Source organism: Myotis daubentonii, chromosome 1, assembly GCF_963259705.1.
Source record: "Myotis daubentonii chromosome 1, mMyoDau2.1, whole genome shotgun sequence".
In the NCBI taxonomy this organism is placed as follows: Eukaryota; Metazoa; Chordata; class Mammalia; order Chiroptera; family Vespertilionidae; genus Myotis; species Myotis daubentonii.
This window is the reverse complement of record NC_081840.1, coordinates 68,957,773-68,978,623: the sequence shown is the minus strand read 5'-3', so window position 1 is coordinate 68,978,623 and position 20,851 is coordinate 68,957,773. Positions and strand designations below refer to the sequence as shown.

Genomic DNA, 20,851 nt, shown 5'->3' with positions numbered 1-20,851 from the left:
AGTTTATAATGTGAAATAAAAGCTCAGTTGCAGAAAGAGGAATAAAGTAGAAAACTGATATCTAATTCAATTAAGATAATTTATAAGATGGTTAAAAAATTTAAGGTACTATTCAAGTAAACTTTGTAGCAGTGTTTGAAAGTATCCTGTATAATAAAGGTAATATGCAAATTAACCCTCATGCCATCACAAGATGGCTGCCTACAACCAGGCTGGCAGGGGGGTTAGTGAGGGACGACCAAACGACTGAATAAGCAGGCTGCTTGGGGCGATCAGGCCCACAGAGGGATTAGTGAGGGGCAACCAAACGACTGAACAGAAGCCTGTATGGGGTGACCAGGCTGGCGGGGGAGGGGGAGGCCATGAGGGGTGACCAGGCCAGCAGGGGGGCAGTTGGGGGCGACCACGCCGGCGGGGGGGTGAAGTTGGGGGTGACCAGGCTGGCAGAGGGGGCAGTAAGGGGTGACCAGGCTGGTGAGGGGGCAATTAGGAGCAACCAGGCCAGCAGGGAGGAGGCAGTTGGGGGCAACCTGTCTGGCAGCAGGGGACTGTTAGGGGCGACCAGGCCAGCAGGAGGGGCAGCTAGGGGCCATCAGGCTGGGAGGGGCGGGCAGTTAGGGGCAACCAGGCAGGTAGACAGGTGAGCGATTAGGAGCCAGTGGTCCAGGATTGTGAAAGGGATGTCCCTCAAGGGGTCCCGAATTGGAGAGGGTGCAGGCTGGGCTGAGGGAAACACCCCCCCATGCACGAATTTTGTGCACTGGGCCTCTAGTCTACAAAAGCTCAGTGACCGAATAGCAGAACAACCAGAACAACCTGTTGACCAGGGGTCATATGCTCACCACTCAGCTGATCACTACAGGCCACGCCCCCCCACCAGTGGATGAATCTGTGCACTGGACCTCTAGTAAAATTATAAATAAATGGTTTAGGTTAAAATGATCTCAGGTCTTTTTCAACTTTAACTTTTTAAATTTAAAATTTGCATCTGTTTTGTCACTACTTCCTTTTTTCTTATTCTTTTAACCAGTATAATTATTAGACTTAGCTCTATTTGACTTTATTATATGTAATGTTTCTCTTAAAATTGGTTGATAATTTTACTAAAAGATGTTAAATATAGGGAAAAAGCCAAATGTTAATTATATAGAGCACAAATCAGTAAACCATTTCTATAACAGAGCAGATAGTAGAAATTTAGGCTTTGCTGGCCATGCTATCTCTGTCACAATGACTCGACTCTGCCATTGCAGTGTGAAAGCAGCCAGAGACAGTCTGTAAATGGATACGTTTATCAGATATACTCTGATAAAACTTTATTTACAAAAATAGGCAATAGGCTTTGATAAAGAATATTGAGGTTTTTGTTAATTTTTAACCTTTTATGTCTTTCTTTCTAGGTATAAGGGACCACTGTTAGAAGAGCAAGCCCTTACCAAGGCAGCTGAGGGTGGACTATCTTCACCTGAATTTTCAGAGCTCTGTGTTTGGTTAGGCTCTCAAATAAAATCATTATGCAACTTGGAAGAAAGTATCACTTCAGCTGGTATTGCCATTGTGTTTTATTTACTTTTTTGTGTAATAGTAAAATGAAATGATAGCCTATGATTTATAGTTTTATCTAAAATGTACTAGAAAAAGAAGAATCTATACAAAGAAAAATCATTGATATTAAGAACTTCAATATATTGTATTAAATATCTTTGGATTAAATGTTATATTAATCCAAAATTCATTCTTAAAATTTGTATAAGATTATAAACAATTTCTGTTTATCTGCTGTCGTAACCTTAGTATTTTTAAGAAAAAGTAGACTCTGAATTTGGTTATTTAAGAAGTTTCATATTTGAATGCTGCTTATTTTGAATTAAGGTGGGGTTTTGTTTTTGTTTTTTAAGTACATGTAATCCCTAATTTAAGTTGTATTACAAAGCCTATAATTCAGGACATGGATTCACATAGGAATGATCTTATAAAATATTCCTGTACTTGTTCATAAAGTTTAATGCATTGCTCTCTTGGTAACTGGAGTCATTGTGGGTCTTTGGTAGAATTTCAGATGGTGTAATAAAATGAAAAAATAAATTATTGGGCATTTTGCTAGGGGACAAAGTAGACTTCACTTTTGAAGCTGTCTTTTTAAATTGCTTTTTTTTTTCTTGCCAAATATAATAGAATTCCCTCGAAACTAAGTAAGATAAGCTAAATTGAAAATACATGACACAGGCTCCCATATAAGTAGGTTATGAAAGAAAGATAAGCAGTGAGGCTTAATTAGATGACTGCATTTATGATCTGAATCCATAGAAATATCATTTGCTCTGAAGCCAATTAATAATTATAGCCATAATAATGTTTTTAATATTTTTGTTACCCATACAAAAATATTCCCATTCTATCTGCTTGTTGGAACATACATTGGAAAATGCTAATCAAATTTAAATATAAAAATATTTATAATCTCACAATTACATATTTATATTTTTAAATTGATACTTATGTTTCTGAATTTAAGTGTGACTTTCTAAATGTAGAAATTACTTGGTTACCTTTACCTAAGCTTTGGGGTCACACATGTAAGGATTTAATGTTAAAAGGAAAACAGAATTGAATGTGAAATTGAAATCAACTTGTAGATTTTATAGTATCAGATTATATAGTAAATATTCAGTAAATGTTTTGTGATTTTTCTTTTTTAAAGGGAGAGATGATCTAGAAAGCTTCCAGCTTGAGATAAGTGGTTTTTTAAAAGAAATGGCATGTCCATATTCTGTCCTCATATCAGGAGATATTAAAGAGCGTTTAAAAAAGAAGGATGACTGCTTGAAACTTCTATGTAAGTTCTTTCTTTGAACATTTAAATGCATGTATTTGATCCTTGTTTTAAATTTTTAAGTCAAAATTTATGAAATTTTATTAATGTAGCATTAGATATCATATATTTAAAAGGTTTTAATATTTGACTTAAAATGTAAAGATGACTCGGATATTTATATAAAGGTAGCATAAATTCTAATGAATTCTACTAGTGTAAGATTTTAACACTTATGATTTATTGGACCTGTTTGTGATTCATGTAGTATTTTAATAATTTTTTCCTTCACTTAATGAATCTCCTAGCATTTGTGACTAGGTGGCTAAAGTTGGTCATCTTTAAAGTTCTATTTAATCATAAGATTCTTTGAAACTAGGCTACTAAGCTGGTTATTAGATCTTGCTTTAGTGATAGTCTTTGAGTGATAGTGGTAGATTCAGAAATATGTATTGATCATTTACTATTGTACTAGAAACTACTCTAGGCATTAGGGGTATATCAATTAAAAAAAAAATTGCTCCATTGAACCACAAGAGTTCTAGTGAGTGTGGCCTATTTTTTATTCTTTAAAATTTGTATTTATTGATTTAGAGAAAGAGAATAAGAGGGAGGAGAGAGAGAGAGAGAGAGAGAGAGAGAGAGAGAGAGAGAGAGAGAGAGAGAGAGTTGTTGTTCTACTTATTTACACATTCTTTGGTTAATTCTTGACTGGGGATTGAACCCACAGCCTTGGAATATCAGCAAGATGCTCTAATCAAGCGGTTCTCAACCTATGGGTCGCGACCCCTTTGGCGGTGGAACGACCCTTTCACAGGGGTCGCCTAAGACCATCCCGCATAGCAGATATTTACATTATGATTCATAACAGTAGTAACATTACAGTTATGAAGTAGCAACGAAAATAATTTTATGGTTGGGTCACAACATGAGGAACTGTATTTAAAGGGCCAGAAGGTTGAGAACCACTGCTCTAATCAATTGTGCTACCTGGCCTGGGCAGGTGTGGCCTATTTTTATCGGGGGTTAATTTGGAGTAAAATTACCCTATATCCAAACAACTACCATTAATAAAAATCCATTTATTTGCACTGGGTCCCTTCAAAACTTTTTTAAATTTTATGCTCTTTTGGAAGTTCTGCAAACAATGACCATTTGAAAGAATTTTTCTAACATCTGTTATTGAAGATTTCTATTGTTTTAGGTTGTACCATTTATAAAAAGTTCCATGTGATGATATATTCCTTGTAGGCTCTAGTGTTAGTAATGTTTGTTGCACTAGAGCAGGAATTGTGTGTGTTTAACTAGTGATGATGCTAGAAGTGTTGACATTTGAATTACCTTGTGTGTTGGGTGGAATAAATATTATGTCTTCCCCCTCATTTCTTATACTATTTTCCCATCTTCCGTTCAGTGTGAGTCACTGACTTAATGTACTATTGTTATTAATGGGGGGGTCATAGTATCCCTTATGTATATTGGAATAGAAAGGAAGCTAAGAAGCATGGCCTAGAGCAGTGGTCGGCAAACCTCGGCTCTTTGGCCCCTTGAGTGTGGCTCTTGCACAAAATACCACGTGCAGGCGTGCACGTACAGTGCGATTGAAACTTTGTGGCCCATGCGCAGAAGTTGGTTTTCAGCCTGGGCAAGTCTATTTTAAAGAAGTGGCGTTAGAAGAAGTGGGGGTACATTCGCTGAGGTTGACCCCTCAGATTGAGGACCTTTTTAGCAAAGGCCAGCATAACAGTGTACCTACCTATATAGTTTAAGTTTAAAAAATTTGGCTCTCAAAAGAAATTTCAATCGTTGTACTGTTGATATTTGGCTCTGTTGACGAATGAGTTTGCTGACTACTGGCCTAGAGGAACTTGCATGTTCTCTATGCCAGTCAGTGAGAACTGTGGAATGCATCATGTTTCCCTTTTTGCCTTAATGTGAGGGAGCTCAGCAATAGGCTTCTTCAGCAGGTGAGACAGGCTTCTGGTGCGAGTAAAAGTAAAGAGGAGATAGAGGAGAAGTTGGTATCGCTTTTCTGATTATGAAAGTACATGCTTGGGGGTGGGGTAAGTTGGAGAGTTAGTGTCAAAGGGGTACAGAGTTTTAGCTGGGGAAGATGAAAAAGTTCTGGAGATGGACGTGGTGATGGTTGCACAACAGTGTGAATGTACTTAATGCCATTGTACACTTAAAAAATAGAATGGTAAATTTTATGTTATGATGTTATATATTAAGAAATTGCATGCTTATCATAAAAATCTTACAGAGTAGATAAAATTGTAAAGAACAAAATCATTTATAATCTCACTTCTCAGAGAGAATTGTGAATTACCTTTTGGCATATTTTCTTTTCCTTTTCTCTTTCCTTTGTCCACCACACTTAAATAAGATTGAGATCTTGTTACAGATATAGTTCCTTCTCCTCTTCCTCTTCAATTAATATATTGTGAGCATTTCCCCATCACTTAATATTTAAAAAATATTTAAATTGGCTACATAACATTCTATGCTATGGACATAACATTTATTTAATAGGTTTCAAATTTGGATGTTTTATTTTTTTTCTGTTTTACATTAATTTCTTTATAATTTTGGATTACTTTTGCTTAGAGTATGAACTTTTTTTGTTAATCCTCCCCTGAGGATATTTTTCCACTGATTTTTAGAGAGAGTGGAAAGAAGGGGGAGAGACAGACAATGAGAAAGAATTACTGATATAAGAGAGACACATTTATTGGTTGCCTCCCACACGTGCCCCTACCCAGGCTGGGGATCGAGCCTGCAATTACTGTATGTTCCCTTGACTTTAATCGAGTCATCAACCCTTCAGTCTGAGGGCCGACGCTCTATCCACTGAACCAAATGGGCTAGGGCTAGATTATGAACATTTAAAAGAAAGATCTCTGGTCTAGGTATATATTGCCATATTTTGCTCCAGAAAGGTTATACCAGTTCACAATTTTACCAGCATCTAGTCCATTTTTATCTTTGGTTTGACTGTGTTGAAACATATATAAGAACCTTCTTCATCTTCTTGGAAGTGTGTGCAACACATATAAAATAAAAAGGGCCAAATTCCTTATTATTTGGAGAACTTTTGTAAATCAAGAAAAAAATCTGGAAAAATATATAATGCACATAAGACAAAGGCATTATACAGAAAAAAAAATTTTTTTAAAATCACTTTTAAACATGAAAAGATGCACAATATCCCTCAAAGTTAAAGATTTATAAAAAACTAAAATGATAGGATATCATTTTTTTCCCCCCACTTATCGAGTTAGCAAATACCTCCCCCCCAAAAAAATTTTTTTAAGTCATGATAAAGTTTGTGGGACTAAGCATTCTCATATACTATAGGCATTAGAGTGTGGTGGGAGGATAGCTGGTACTATCTCTGGAAGGGTCTATTAATACCATTGAAATTCACCTGCTGTTTGGCTTGGCAATTTTATGATTAGGCATACATATTTACTTCCCCAAGTGTACAAAGATATATGAAAAGGATGTTCACTATGGCATTGTTTGTAGTGGTTAAGTAGCAATGGTACATCTTTGCAGTGATACACATCTTTGCAGTGATACCATTTTATAGCCGTAAGAATGAGAACAGATCAGATGTGCTGATGTGGAATGGTCTCTTAAGTTATATTGGTAAATAAAAATTGAATATACAGAATATTTGTAGTATGTCTTGTAGAAAAAAAGAAAAGTGCATAGGTGGCAGATACATATATTAAATATACATACACATATATGCCTAAAAAGATAGCCAAGAAACTAATGGTAATTGCCTCAGAGAAAGGGGAATCTGAGGATCTGTGGTAGGAAGAAGACTTTTACTGTATTGTTTACCATCTGCATGGATTAACATTTTAAATACTAGACTGAACTCTTATTTGTACTGTTATATAGAGCATGCATCCATAGAACAAGGTGGACTTCAGCCAAGGTTCTATACAGAATATAAATTTTGGAAGAACTGGTAATTTGTTTTACGAAATTTTGAAATCAGAGAGACCTTGGCATATCCTCATAAGCAAAGATACTAATTGGTCTTAACTTTTTGTGGGCTCTTTAGACTGTCTGACATGTAGATTGCATGGAGAAGTCTTTAAATCAGTGTTTCTCAATTTTGTCTCCCCATGAAGTATTTAAAAATTACAGTACAGTGCTGTTAACTATAGCCATAATGCGATGAAGTAGTGGATCTCTAGGACTTCTGTTATATAATCTGATCACTGTGTATCCAACTTGGCTTATGGGGACTTATGCCAAGGTCCCTCTGATTTTAAAAGTTCATTAAAACAGATCACTAGTTCTTAAAAAATGTATATTTGACTAATAACTCTCTGTTTCACCCTCCCCCTGGCAACCATCATTCTACTTTCTGTATTACAAGTTTGACTGTTTGAGGTTTCTCGTCACAGTGACATGTAGTATTTGTGCTCCTGTGTCTGGCTTTTTTCACTTTGCACAATGGCCTCCAGGTTCATCTATGTTGTTACAAATGGCTGGATTTCCTTTTTTAATGGCCAAATAATATTCCTTTGTATGTATATACCACATTTTCTTTATCCATTCATCTGTCAAAGAACACAGGTTGTTTATATCTATATCTTGGTATTGTGAACAGTATGGCAGTGAACATGGTAACTCATATCTCTTTTAGATCCTGATTTCAGTTCCTTTGATATATGCTCAGAAATGGGATTTTTAAGGAGTTTGTATACATTTTAACATTATTTGTTTTTCCTTTTTCTTATAGTATTTTTAAGTACAGAGCTTCAAGCTTTACAGATATTACAGAACAAGAAACGTAAAAATTCTCAATTAGATAAAAACAGTGAAATTTATCAGGAAGTTCAAGCTATCTGCGATACGCTTGGTGTTCCCAACTCAGCAACTTCTGACATTCCACTTATGTTAAACCAAGTGGAGTCAAAGGTATTGTATTTGTTTTATTTTTCTTTCCCCAAAATTCAGCTAAATGCTAACATGTAAATGTTGTATTAAAAATAAAAATATTTCCTTTTAAGTATAAGATATACATTCCATTTCAAGAGAGTTTATCTTCACATCTAAACTTTGGATTTGGAGTTAATATGTTTGTGACCTAATCTGCCTCAGGCTTTTGAGAGTTGCATGATAGAAATCACTTTGCAAATTTAAGGATCCCTTTCCTAAACAAGGTTGAAATGCACCATAGTGAAACAAGTAGAGTCATCCTATAAGGTCAAAGGCAAATTAAATTTTTTTAGTGGATATTGTTAATAGAATTGCAATGTAGTTCTCTTTGGCAGCACAATTTCTGGTGGATAAGTATTTAGTGTTTGTTGTAGAGTGAATGAATGAGTATACTAATGGAGTGAAAACAACCACAAACTACCTACTTCAAGCTTTTTGAATTATTTTCAATTATTAAACTACCCTTTTTCTTAGTCGAGCCATATGTTAGTGAGAATTCTACTCTCACAGACCAAATTCTGACCTAATTTCTAGGTTTTATAGGAGCCCCGTAAGGGAATAATATAGGGTTCATTTTAACACTAGATTGCCCAAGGAAGTCATTTTGACTGCTTTTTAATTTCAATTAGAAAAACAATTATGTATATAAGGACACAATGTCTTAGAATTTTGTGACTTTTTGTACAACATATAAATGCATTTATTAATAATTGTAGTTACCTCCCCCTCCTTCATTTCCGGTATATGTATATGTGTTATACCTATATTGCCCAAAAGCAGTCATTTTGACTGCTTGGGAAATTTTAAATAATCAAATGACTCTTATTATTGACTTGAGTAAATTTCTTATATGACCAGTTCGGCTCTGTATTGAAATAACAGTTTTCATTTTTTTTCGATTACCGTCACATGATAACATACAAGTACATGATAAATTGTCGATACTTGATAAGTTGCAGTTGCTCAATAAGCTAAACTAGTACTTGTTATTCGAATCTTTATGCAGTGATACCTGTTCTAATAAGTTGTGTATTTTATTTCTTTTGTGCCCTAAATTCATGAAAGAAATGTCAAATAGAAGTGAGTTATTGGAAAAGCTAAGGAACATAAGTGAAGAGTGCTCCGATATTATTCTTTCACAATGCAGTCATTTTGACTGCTTTTGGGCAATATAGGTATATACTAAATTTCAGTCTTTCTAGTGTTAAAGGATAAGAAAATTCTTACCTTAAGAATAGGTATTAACACTTCATGTTTAGACATACTGCTTTAAACTAAAACCTTGAGTAAAGTATTTTTTTGCATTGATTTTTTTATGAACTGAAAAATAAAAAATATTTGCCTTAATGAATGTGAGAAAATTTTAGTATTATCAAGATGAAAGCAATATTAGAAACTCTTTTGGGGGGCAGAGGTAGAATTTGCAAACCATGTGCCCCTACCAGGAATCTAACTAGTGACCTCTTGGTTCCTGGGTCAACGCTCAACCACTGTGCCACACCAGCTGGGCACAGCTAAAAGAATTAGTAAGTAAATCCCAGCTCAAAAACACTGTTCTAGAGTTAACAAGTTACTCTTTAGAGTTTCTTTTCCCCTCATTTCCTCTGGATTAGGAATGATCTGGTATTGGCTAAAATGTTTGGGGACTGTTTCACAATGAAACAGATTTCTGGGCTCTTTCTAAAGGCTTTTTCCTTTCCTTTTATGGGTTCCAGTTGGTATTAATAATTTCCCCAAACCTCTTTTCCCTACTTAAGGCAGGCTATAATGCCTGTGTTCAAATGCTGACAGGTTAATTATAAGGTAGTTGTTACTCGAGTCATTGTGGCTAAATTTTTACTTAAAAGGACTTCCTTTTCCATTCAGTACCTATCAAAAGGAAATATTTCCATATTTTTTTCTTTTATATGTTTGCAAAAATAATGACGTTTGTATGTGGTGACTATAAGTGAGTGGGCTTGGTCTCCTATGGTGTCCTGCTGAACAGTGAAACCAGAATACTTATATTTGGAATGTGTACATAGTACTTAACTGAGAAAAATCAATGTGCTCGTCAATGGTATTCTTTTAGAGCATTTACCAGGATGTAATACCATCTTAAGAAGAAACTCCAAAATTGTTTTACATAAAATATACAATTCTTATTGCAAAACCTGTAACTACTGTAGTTGTCTATGTACATAATTTCTTATTCTGGAAAAGAGGATGTGTTATAGCTTGAATTAATATAGCTAATGCTCTTTGAAAAAGATATTCTGGCCTTAGCTGGTTTGGCTCAGTGGATAGAACATCAGCCTGCCGACTGAAGGGGCCCAGGTTCGATTCTGGTCAAGGGCACATGCCCAGGTTGGCTCAATCCCCAATAGGGGGCGTGCAGGAGGCAGCCAATCAATGATTCTCTCTCATCATTGATGTTTCTATCTCTCTCTCCTCCTTTCCTCTCTGAAATCAATAAAAATATGTTAAGAAAGAGAAAAAGATATTCTGCTTTGCAGTGATATTCTTTCCTAGTATGTAAAGGTATATTTTATTTTGTTTATTTGTTTTTGTTTTTGTTAATTCTCACCCGAGGATATTTTCCTTGATTTTTAGGGAGAGTTGACGAGAGAGGGAAAGTCAGAAAGAAATATTGATGTGAGAGAAACACATCGATTGGTTGCCTCTTGTAAGAGCCTCCACCAGGGCCCAGGCTGGGGAGGAGCCTGCAACCAAGGCATATGCCCTTAACTGAAATCAAACCCAGGACCCTTGGTCTGCAGGCTGACACTCTATCCACTGAGCCAAACTGGCTAGGGCTTAAAGTATATTTTAGTTATTTCACTTTAACATTTTATTTATTCTATAGCATTAAAGAATAAGATTGTTTTAAATTAAAGAATATACATTTTGACAATCTATTATATTTATTTACTTTTAGGTGAAAGATATTCTTGCAAAAGTCCAGAAAAATCATGTGGGAAAACCACTGTTGAAAATGGACTTAAATCTGGAACAGACAGTAAGTCCCCATCACCTACCTTTTATTAGTTGTATGTAATTCACCTAGTGAATATGACTTAATTTTATAAATAAGCATTTAGATTTTACAATGTATAGTGTGCATATATTATTTTGGAGAATTAAAATGAATTGATATCTAGAATAACTAGGGGCCCAGTGCATGAATTTGTGCACCTCGAAAGGAACTGTGGGCCATGAGGCTGCGGTGGGCACAGAGGTGGGTCTCAGCCCATCCTCCGCGCCCCTTCCTGGCCCCTCCCACCACAGCCCCCGGTCCCGTCTGCCGACAGCCCCCTCCCTCCGGCCCTGCTCGCACCCGCTGATAGCATGGAGTGATTGGGGCCAGCGCCAGTAGTGGGTGCAACCAGGGCCAGCGCAGTCAGCAGGTGTGAGTGGTGGCTGCTGCCCTGATTGCCCCTCAGGAGCAGGGGGAGGTGGAGAAGCCCTGAGGGCTCTGAGCAATCGGGGCTGGTGCGGGGCGCCAGCAGTAGGTGTGAGAGGTGGCTCTGGTGCCGACAGCGGATGCAAGCAGGGCTGGTGCCGGCAGCAGGTGCGAGTGCCCGGCGGCATCGTGGCACGCAGGAGCAAAGAATTTTCAGTAACCATCAGAGGCTGGCCCTAATGACAGTGACCAGTGCCCCACCTTGGTTTGGTGCCCCCACTCACCTGCTCCATTATCCCGCCGAAGCAGATGCCCGCCGTGTTCTGCGCTCTGCCACTTGCTGCCGATGCCCACCATGTTCCGTGCGCGCCCTTTGGTGGTCAGCGCATGTCATAGCGACCGGTATTTTGGTTGTTCCGCCATTCGGTCTATTTGCATATTAGGGTTTTATATATATAGATAAGTCCAAATACTTCTTCAATCAGATTATTACTTTTAAAAATATCTGGCCAAGAGTTTTTATAGTGCCCAGGATGTTAGTATAATTGTGATATGAAAAGGATAATAGTTCAAAACCAGCAAGATGGGACGTTAATTGGTATTTTCTTTCCTTATTGGTCCCCACTACTTAACAAGATGTTTTACTTAAATTAACACATTTGATTAAAGATGAGGTGAATTCGCCAATTGTAAAATTTAATTATATGTTTACTATATTCTGAATATTACAAATGTTCTATCAAATACTCTTTATTATTTGTATAGTTTAATGAAAAGTCTCAAGGGATTAGAAAATGGCCCTCAAGTACAGTATCTTTTGAATCAGTAGGAAGTAATTGACCACAATTTTAAAACTTCTTTTCTTTGCAAAATGAAAGAGTCTAAAATCTATGATATTTGTTTTCAAATTCTTTAGGAACAACTGGAAAGAATCAATGATGCTCTTTCCTGTGAATATGAGTGCCGTCGGCGGATGTTGATGAAGCGATTGGATGTAACAGTGCAGTCCTTTGGATGGTCTGACAGAGCAAAGGTAAGGCTGTTTTCCCATTTGTGTCCTGTAGGTGGTACTCTGTGACAGCTCTTCAGACTCCCCTGTCTGTTAATATGTAACTGCGCCACATTTGCACTTTTTCACTGTATCTGAAACACATACCCAAGCCAACTACTGGTCTTATATAATGATCCTGGCCTTGTGTAGATCCCTGTTTGCAGTTATCTAAATTTCTATCCAAATGTTTCATATTTATTTTAAACTCATAGCTGTTTTGACTTACGCAAGGATTGCATTAAGGAAGGCATCAAATGAAACAGTGAGATTGGTATAGTGAGCTACTGATCAAGAAAGCAGGATATAAGAATAGATACAGGTAGTATGGATGCCGAACAAGTATTCTTAAAAGTATCTTAAGGCTGTGGAGTATGGTCCAGTTAGAGAGAGGGTTGGAGAATGGAGGCATCCACAAGTAGAATCTGCAGGTAGATTTCTAGAGAGCTGTTTGTCATCACTGCCATTTTATGCCTTCAACCTGTACCCAGGCTTTATGTAGGATTCCCTGCCCTACTTTGCAACATACTCTGGAAACTCTCCAAACAGGAAGCTGGGAATCATTTGCTTCCCTTGTTTCAGGGTTCAGGGTCTTGTGCTCCTTGATGCCCAGTGTCTGAAAAATCACTGGTTCACATGGGTTGTCAGTTTTAAAGTTGCTTCAGGTTGCAAGGTTAATCTTTGCATGTTACTCTTCATATTAACTGGGCATTTCTTTTGCCCATGTTGTGTTAGCTGGGGTCGTTTATGCAGCTTCAGCTTATGCCTGGACTGAGCTGGAACATCCAAGATGCTTGTCTCGCATGTCTAGGTTCTGCTGTCTACTGGGGTGCTTCGGTTGTCTTCCTGGCTTTGATGTGGTTTCTCCATGTGGTGTCTTGTATCAGTTTCCTATGGCTGTAGAAACATATTACCACAAACTTAGTTGCTTATATAATACTAGAGGCCCGGTGCCTGCAATTCTTGCACTCGTGGTGGGGAGGGGTCCCTCAGCCCAGCCTACGCCCTCTCACAATCTGGGAGCCCTCAGGGGATGTCCAATTGACGGCTTACGCCCACAGAGAGCGGGCCTAAGCCAACAGTCAGACATCCTTAGTGATGCCATGGAGGCGGGAGAGGCTCCCGCCATTGCTGCTGCGCTAGCCAGCTGTGAGCCCGGCTTCTGGCTGAGTGACGTTCCTCCTGTGGGAGCACACTACCACCAGGGGACAGCTCCTGCATTGAGCGTCTGCCCCTTGGTGATCTGTGCGCTTCATAGCGACTGGTCGATTTGCATATTAGCCCTTTATTATATAGGATAGGGGCTCAGTGCATGAATTCGTGCACCTTGAAAGGATCTATGGGCCATGAGGCTGCAGTGGGCACAGTGGGCAGTTCTCAGCCCATCCTCTACGCCCCCACCCAGACCCTCCCGCCACAGCCCCTGGTCCTGTCTGCTGGCAGCCCTGCTCCCGCCACCACCGGTCCCATGCACTGACAACGCTGGCCCCACTCGCACCCACTAATGGAGCATAGCGATTGGGGATGGCACCAGCAGTGGGTGTGAGTGGGGCCGGCGCTGTCAGCAGGTGCAACCAGTAGCTGGTGCCCCAATTGCCCCTCAGGAGCAGGGGAAGGTGGAGAAGCCTTCAGGGGCGATCGGGGCCGGCAGCTGCCACTTGCAGCTGCCGCTTGCACCCGCCAATGGCACCGAGTGATAGGGACTGGCACCGGGAGCTGGCAGCAGGTGTGAGTGGCGGTTCCAGCTGCAGGTGTAAGCTGGGCTGTCGCCAGCAGCAGGTGTGAGAGATTGTGAGAAATTGTGTGTGGTAGCCTGCTACTGCTTGCAGCCCTGCTCACCTGCCTCTGTACTCGCAGCACCGCCCACCCGCCTGCTGCTGCTCTCGGTGCTCGCTATCCTGCCCACCCACTGCCCGCCTTGCTGCGATTGGAGCCTGTGAGCTGCAGGGGAGGGACTGAGCACCTCTTGGTCGTTCAGTCGTCACGACACTGGCTTTTTATATATATACTAGAGGCCCGGTGCACAAAATTTGTGCACTCGGGGGGAAGAGGGGTCCCCTCAGCCTGGCCTGTGCCCTCTCGCAATCTGGGACCCCTCGGGAGATAACGCCCTGCAGGCTTAGGCCTGCTCCCGGGTGGCAGAGGGCAGGCCCAATCCCTAGGTGCAGCCCCTCGTCAGGCTCAGAGCAGGGCTGATTAGGGAGTTGGGGCGCCGCCACCTGTCACAGACAGAGCAGGGCCGATCAGGGGGTTGGGGCGCCGCACCGTGTCACACACAGAGCCGCAGGGTGATCAGGGGGTTGGGGAGCTCCCCCGTATCAGGCACAGAGCAGGGCTGATCAGGAGGTTGGGGCGCCTTACCCTGTCACAAACAGAGTAGGGCGGATAGGGAGGTTGTGGCCCCGCCCCCTGTCACACACAGAGCCACAGGGTGATCAGGGGGTTTGGGCGCTGCCCCCTGTCACGCTGATCCCGGTGCTGGGAGGCATATTACCCTTTTACTATATAGGATAGAGGCCTGGTGCATGGGTGGGCCCGGCTGGTATGCCTTGAAGGGTGTCCTGGATCAGGGTGGGGGTCCCCACTGGGGTGCCTGGCCAGTTTGGGTGAGGGGCTGAGGGCTGCTTTCAGGCCGACTGAAGCTCCCAACTGCTCCTTTTTTTCTTTTTCTTTTTATTCTGGGCCAGCTTTAGCTCTGGCTCCAGCTCTGAGGCCTCTGCTGCTGAAAGCAGGTATCTGGTTTGTTTGGGTTCTATAATCGAAACAATGTATAACTCCAGCTCTGAGATCCCGGCTCGCTGAAAGCAGGTTTCTGGGGTTTTGTTTAGCTTCTATATTTGTTACAATGTTTCAAACTGCAGGCTCAGAGGCCGGCAAGGCAGGCAGGGAACGTTGGTTTCCTCCGTCACTGAAGCAAGCAAGCCTCATGTTAGTTTCAAGCTGCCTGGCTGCCGGCCGCCATCTTGGCTGGCAGTTAATTTGCATATCTCGCTGATTAGCCAATGGGAAGGGTAGCGGTCGTACGCTAATTACCATGTTTCTGTTTTATTATATATATATATATTACCCCCTTATACAACATATCTGATATTATTGAATGACTGATTATAGATTGTTCTATAGCATTTTAAAACGTTACAGAAAATTTTATCACATAGACATTGACATTGAGGTTGTCTTTAATTTTTGTCTCTTGTTTGACTCTAATGAAATCCTCGGCAGCTAAATTTTTGTTCTTGTTCATGATACATTCCTAAAATTTCTTTTTAAAAAAAATTGTTATATAATTGACATATATTAGTTTTAGGTGTAGAACATAATTATCTGAAGTTTGTATATATTACAAAATGATCAGCGCAGTAAGTTACAGAATTTTTTTCGTGATGAGAACTTTTAAGATTTATTCTCAGCAACTTTCAAATATGCAATACAGTGTTAACCATAGATGCCATGTTGTACATTACATCCCCAAACATTTATCTTTTAACTGAAAGTTTATACCTTTGAGTCTTTAGCCATTTTGCATTTCCTTACCTCCATACCCCTCACCTCCCCACAGTCTGTTTTATCTATGAGCCGGGTGGGTTTTTTTTGACACAGGATGGAGCTGTTTTATTTTCCTTATATTTCACATAATAGTGCGATCATATAGTATTTGTCTTTCTCTGACTTATATTACTTAGTACAATGCCCGCAAGGTCTATCCATATTGTTGCAGATAGCAAGGTTTATTCTTTTTTATAGCTAAATAATATGTGTGTGTATCACATTTTGTTTATCCATTCATCCATCGATGGACACTTAGGTTGTTACTTTATCTTGGCTGTTTTAAATCATGCTGCACTGAACATGGGGGTACATATCTCTTTTTTAGTCAGTGATTTTGTTTTCTTCAGATATAAATACCCAGAAGTGGAATTGCTGGATCATGTAGTACTTCTTTTTTAAATTTTTTTGAGGAACCTGTTTTCTATAGTGGCTGTCCCAATTTACATTAACATTCAACAGGGTACAGGGTTCCCTTTTCTCCATAGCCTTGCCAACATTTGCTATTTCTTGACTTAAACATTGGTTTATAGGTTTCAGGTTGTACTATATTTCTTGACTTTTTAATGATAGCCTTTCTAACAGATGTGAGGTGATACCTCATTGTGCTTTTAATTTGTGTTTCCTTTGTAGTTAGTGATGTTGGGCATTTTTCATGTACATGTTGGCCATCTTTATGTCTTTGGAAAAATGTCTGTTTGGACTCTCCATTTTAAAAAATCAGATTATTTTTTGCTGTTGAATTGTATGAGTTATTTATACATTTTGGATGTTGACCCCTTGTCAGATGTATGACTTGCAAATATTTCCTTCCATTCAGTAGGTTGCCTTTTCATTTTGTTGTTGGCTTCCTTTGCTGTGCAGAAGCTTTTTAATTTGATGTGGTTCCACCTGTTTACTAGTATTTTTGCTCTTATTGTCTTTGCTTTTGGTATTAAGTCCAAAAAATCAGCGCCAAGACTGATGTCAGAGAGCTTACACCTATGTTTTCTTCTAGGAGCTTTAAAGTCTCAGGTCTTATATTCAAGTCTTTAATCTATTTTGAGTTGATTTTTGACTGTGGTTTAAGATTGCGGTCCAGTTTCATTCTTTTACATGTTGTTGTTCGATTTTCACAACACCATTTATTGAAGAGATTGTCCTTTCCTCATTGTATATTCTTGGCTCGTTTGTCATAAATTAGTTGACCATACATGTGTAGGTCTATTTCTGGGGTCTTTATTCTGTTCCATTGATCTCTGTGTCATCTCAATATCATACTATTTTGATTATCAAAGCTTTGTAATATAGTTTGAAATTAGGGAGTATGATGCCTCCAGCTTTATTCTTTCTCAAGGTTGCTTGGCTATTTGGGGTCTTTGTAGTCCAAATGGAATTTCTTGATCAGAGAATATGCATGTGGGCATGTGTGTGTTTTTTTGTTTATTTTGTGTGTGGTATTTTTTTTTTTTTTTTTAGCTTCAGTCTTTATTAAATAAAAAGGAAGTAGAAGACAGATAAGGAAATAGGCCAGGGACCCCACCTTCCAACTATACATATGTAGACATAAAAGACAGACACAACTGAGTAAATGACAGACAATTCAGGGGACAGACTGAGGGGCCAAGGGAGGCAGCACCCTCCCTAGAATGAGCTTAGACCCAGGGGTGGGCTGAGACCTGGGCCAGAGGCAGACGTTCTAAGGCAGTGGTTCTCAACCTTCTGGCCCTTTAAATACAGTTCCTCATGTTGTGACCCAACCATAAAATTATTTTTGTTGCTACTTCATAACTGTAATGTTGCTACTGTTATGAATCGTAATGTAAATATCTGCTATGCAGGATGGTCTTAGGCGACCTCTATACTGCCAAAGGGGTCGCGACCCACAGGTTGAGAACCACTGTTCTAAGGGATTATGTTTGAGCAGCTTGGAGATGAGGTCCTGGCTTCCTGTGAACACACAAGGGGGAATTTGATGATGTGCCGGTAAGTTTCATTGTATGAAGTACTCTCATCAGCAACTCATAGCAGAGTATGCCTGTGCACCACAGATCCACCTTCTCATTGTGCATGCACCCCTCAGTCATCTCTGGGGGCAGGTAGTCCAATATGCCACACATGGCCTTCCTCCTCAGAGAGGGGGGTGAGTACAGACCAGCCAAAGTCAGCAAGTTTCAGCTCTCCCTGGCTTTATCTCTCTGTGAATCCCCTTCTTCCTGTAGTGCCCAGCATGTCAGTTCTTCCATTAACCATGGCTGTGCACTGCTGGTCAAAAGTGCCGCTCTTCTGAAGCTCCTTGTAGAGCTCCCCATGCAGGGGCGGTGAAGAGGGTTGTCTGGGGGCAGACATTCTCCAAAATCAAGTAGATCCTTTGATAGAAATAGTTGTAGAGATGCGAGATGTTGGGATGCTGCAGATGGGCCTAGGTTTCGATCTTCCTGTGAAGTTGGTGCTCTACACCTTCCTTCTCCATCTGAGACTGAAGAGGACCTTGAGCGCCATGATGAAACGAGTCAAGTACACATTTCCAAACTTGCCTTTACCCAAAGGCTGCCCAATCTCAAAGTTATCAATTGTGAAGGACCCATTAAGTGTCCCAATGCTGTTCTGGCCAGGGGCAGCTGTAGGCTGGGCATTCAAGTGGCTCTTCAGGACAAGTGAAGATGGGGTGGTAGGCTCTCTGGGGTTAGGGTATTCATGCCAGATTAAGCTGGCTGCTGGGCGGTAGGGCCAAGGGTAGCGGTCTCCTTCTGGGTCATGCTTAGAGAGAAAGGGGAAAGCATCCCTGAGGCCAGTGGCTCAGCCAACCTCCTGGCTGCTGGCAAACAACTTAGAATGTGCATGATTTTAATGCTTTTGATGTGTACTCCAGAGTTACCCTTCAAAAATATTATATACCTTTATTAGTGTGGTTAAACATGATTTAGTTTTTATTATTATTTTGCTAGTATTGAGATAAGATTGTGAGTATAATTTTATAGTTTGCTTTTTTCACCTACCATGTCCTGATTATTATCTCATATTTCAAAAACAATTCTCAATTTATTTCTTATTTTTGGAAATATAATTCACCATCTTAAAATGTATAATTCAGTGGTTTCTACCACTTTCTAATTCCAGAACATTTCTATCACTCCCAAAAGAAGCATGCACCCATTAGCAGTCATTCTCAATAACCTCTCCCTTCCCTGGAAGCCGCTATTATGATCTACTTTCTGTCTCTTTAGATTTGTCCATTCTGGACATTTCATATAAATGAAATCATACAGTATGTGGATTTTTGTGTCTGTTTTCTTAGCATAATGCTTTCGAGGTTCATCTGTGTCATCTCATATAACAGTACTTCCTTTTAGTATCTGTTTATGGCTATTATACTTTATCACATAGTGATACCATAATTTGCTTTCTTATTTTATACATTTTTTTCTACATAACTAATACCAGGAATGTTAATATGTATAATCCTGTATTATAAAAGACTAATACGCAAATAGATCGAATGGCAGACCAACCAAACAACCGGTCACTATGAGGTGCGCTGACCACCAGGGGGCGTGTGCGGACCCCGGCAGGTGTCGGAAGCAGGAGGCACAGCGCAGAACATGGTGGGCTTCGGCTGCAGCGGGATGGTGGAGCAGGTGAGCGGGGACACCAGACCAAGGCGGGGTGCTGGTCGCTGTCATCAGGGTGAGCCTCTGGTGGTTACTGAAAATTCTTTGCTCCCCTGTGCCATGGTCCCGCCCCGTGCTCGCACCTGCTGCTGATGCTGGCCCTGCTCACACCTGCTTCTGATGCTAGCCCTGCTTGCACCTGCTGCTGGCACTGGAGACCCCGCTCTCACCCGCAGCCGGTGCCTGGTGCCAGTCCCAATTGCTCGGCACCATCAGTGGGTGCGAGCAGCAGCTGCCAGCCCTGGTTGCCCCTGAGGGCTTCTCCACCTCTCCCTGCTCCTTATGAAAGCTTTTTTTCTTTTTCTTTATATATATATATATATATATATATATAATATATATATATATATTTTATTGATTTTTTACAGAGAGGAAGGGAGAGAGATAGAGAGTTAGAAACATCGATGAGAGAGAAACATCGATTAGCTGCCTCCTGCACATCTCCTACTGGGGATGTGCCCGCAACCCAGGTACATGCCCTTGACCGGAATCGAACCTGGGACCTTTCAGTCCACAGGCCGATGCTCTATCCACTGAGCCAAACCGGTTTTGGCAGAAACCTTTTTTTCATAAGTATATTGCTCATTAGCTCGCCCTTCAGGAGCAGGGGGAGGCGGAGAACCCTCAGGGGTGACCAGGGCCAGCAGCTGCCGCTCGCACCCACTGATGGAGCTGAGCAATTGGGACCAGCGCCGGGCGCTGGCAGTGGGTGCGAGCGGAGCTGGTGCCAGCAGTGAGTGTGAGTGGAGGCTCTGGTGCTGGCAACAGGTGCGAGCGGGCTGTCACTGGCAGCGGGTGTGAGCAGGGCTGACACCGGCAGCAGGTGTGAGCGATGGATGGGACTGTGGTGCGTGGGAGCAAAGAATTTTCAGTAACCATCAGAGACTCGCCCCGATGACAGTGACTGGCGCCCCGCCTTGGTCTGATGCCCCTGCTCATCTGCTTCACCATCCGGCCCAGCAAACACCCGTCATGTTCTGCACTCTGCCGCCTGCTGCTGATGCCTGCCATGTTCTGCGCAAGCCCCTTGGTGGTCAGCGCACATAAAGCAACTGGTTGTTTGGTTGTTCCGTCAGCTGGTCTATTTGCATATTAGCCTATTATTATATAGGACTAGAGGCCCAGTGCATGAATTCGTGCAAAGTGGAGGCCCTCCGGGTGTCCTGCAGGCATCGGGCTTTAGCTTGTGTTCCCAGACTCACAGCTCCTGCCTTGCAGCCCCACAGCCCCGCCTGGCACCCTGCTGTGGCCTGGCACCGCCCCCTTACCTGCTCCACCTGCCTGTGGGGCGATTGATCCGGGCTGGGTTCCCCATCCAGCTCCCTCAGTGCCTGGGAGCCCAGGGGGCAGTCGTGCTCCCTGCCACCGCTGCTGGTCACCATCTGCAGGGTGATTGGTGGGGTGATCAGGCCCCTGCTTGCACCCACCTTGGCCTGGCGCCGCCCGCT

The 20,851-nt window shown here is 41.2% G+C and overlaps 1 protein-coding gene and 1 pseudogene across 1 annotated transcript in view; one reads left to right on the top strand and one right to left on the bottom strand.

Moving 5' to 3' along the window:
- Window positions 1–20,851, top strand: part of FAM98B (family with sequence similarity 98 member B) — a 38,013-nt gene that overhangs the window by 8,590 nt on the left and 8,572 nt on the right. Inside the window, exons 2-6 of the mRNA XM_059705164.1 lie at window positions 1,401–1,546; window positions 2,702–2,836; window positions 7,578–7,756; window positions 10,695–10,775; window positions 12,076–12,192. Of these exons, the coding sequence (XP_059561147.1) occupies window positions 1,401–1,546; window positions 2,702–2,836; window positions 7,578–7,756; window positions 10,695–10,775; window positions 12,076–12,192 (658 nt within the window). The remainder of the gene's footprint in view (window positions 1–1,400; window positions 1,547–2,701; window positions 2,837–7,577; window positions 7,757–10,694; window positions 10,776–12,075; window positions 12,193–20,851) is intronic.
- LOC132227920 (aurora kinase B-like) lies at window positions 13,029–20,785 on the bottom strand (annotated as a pseudogene).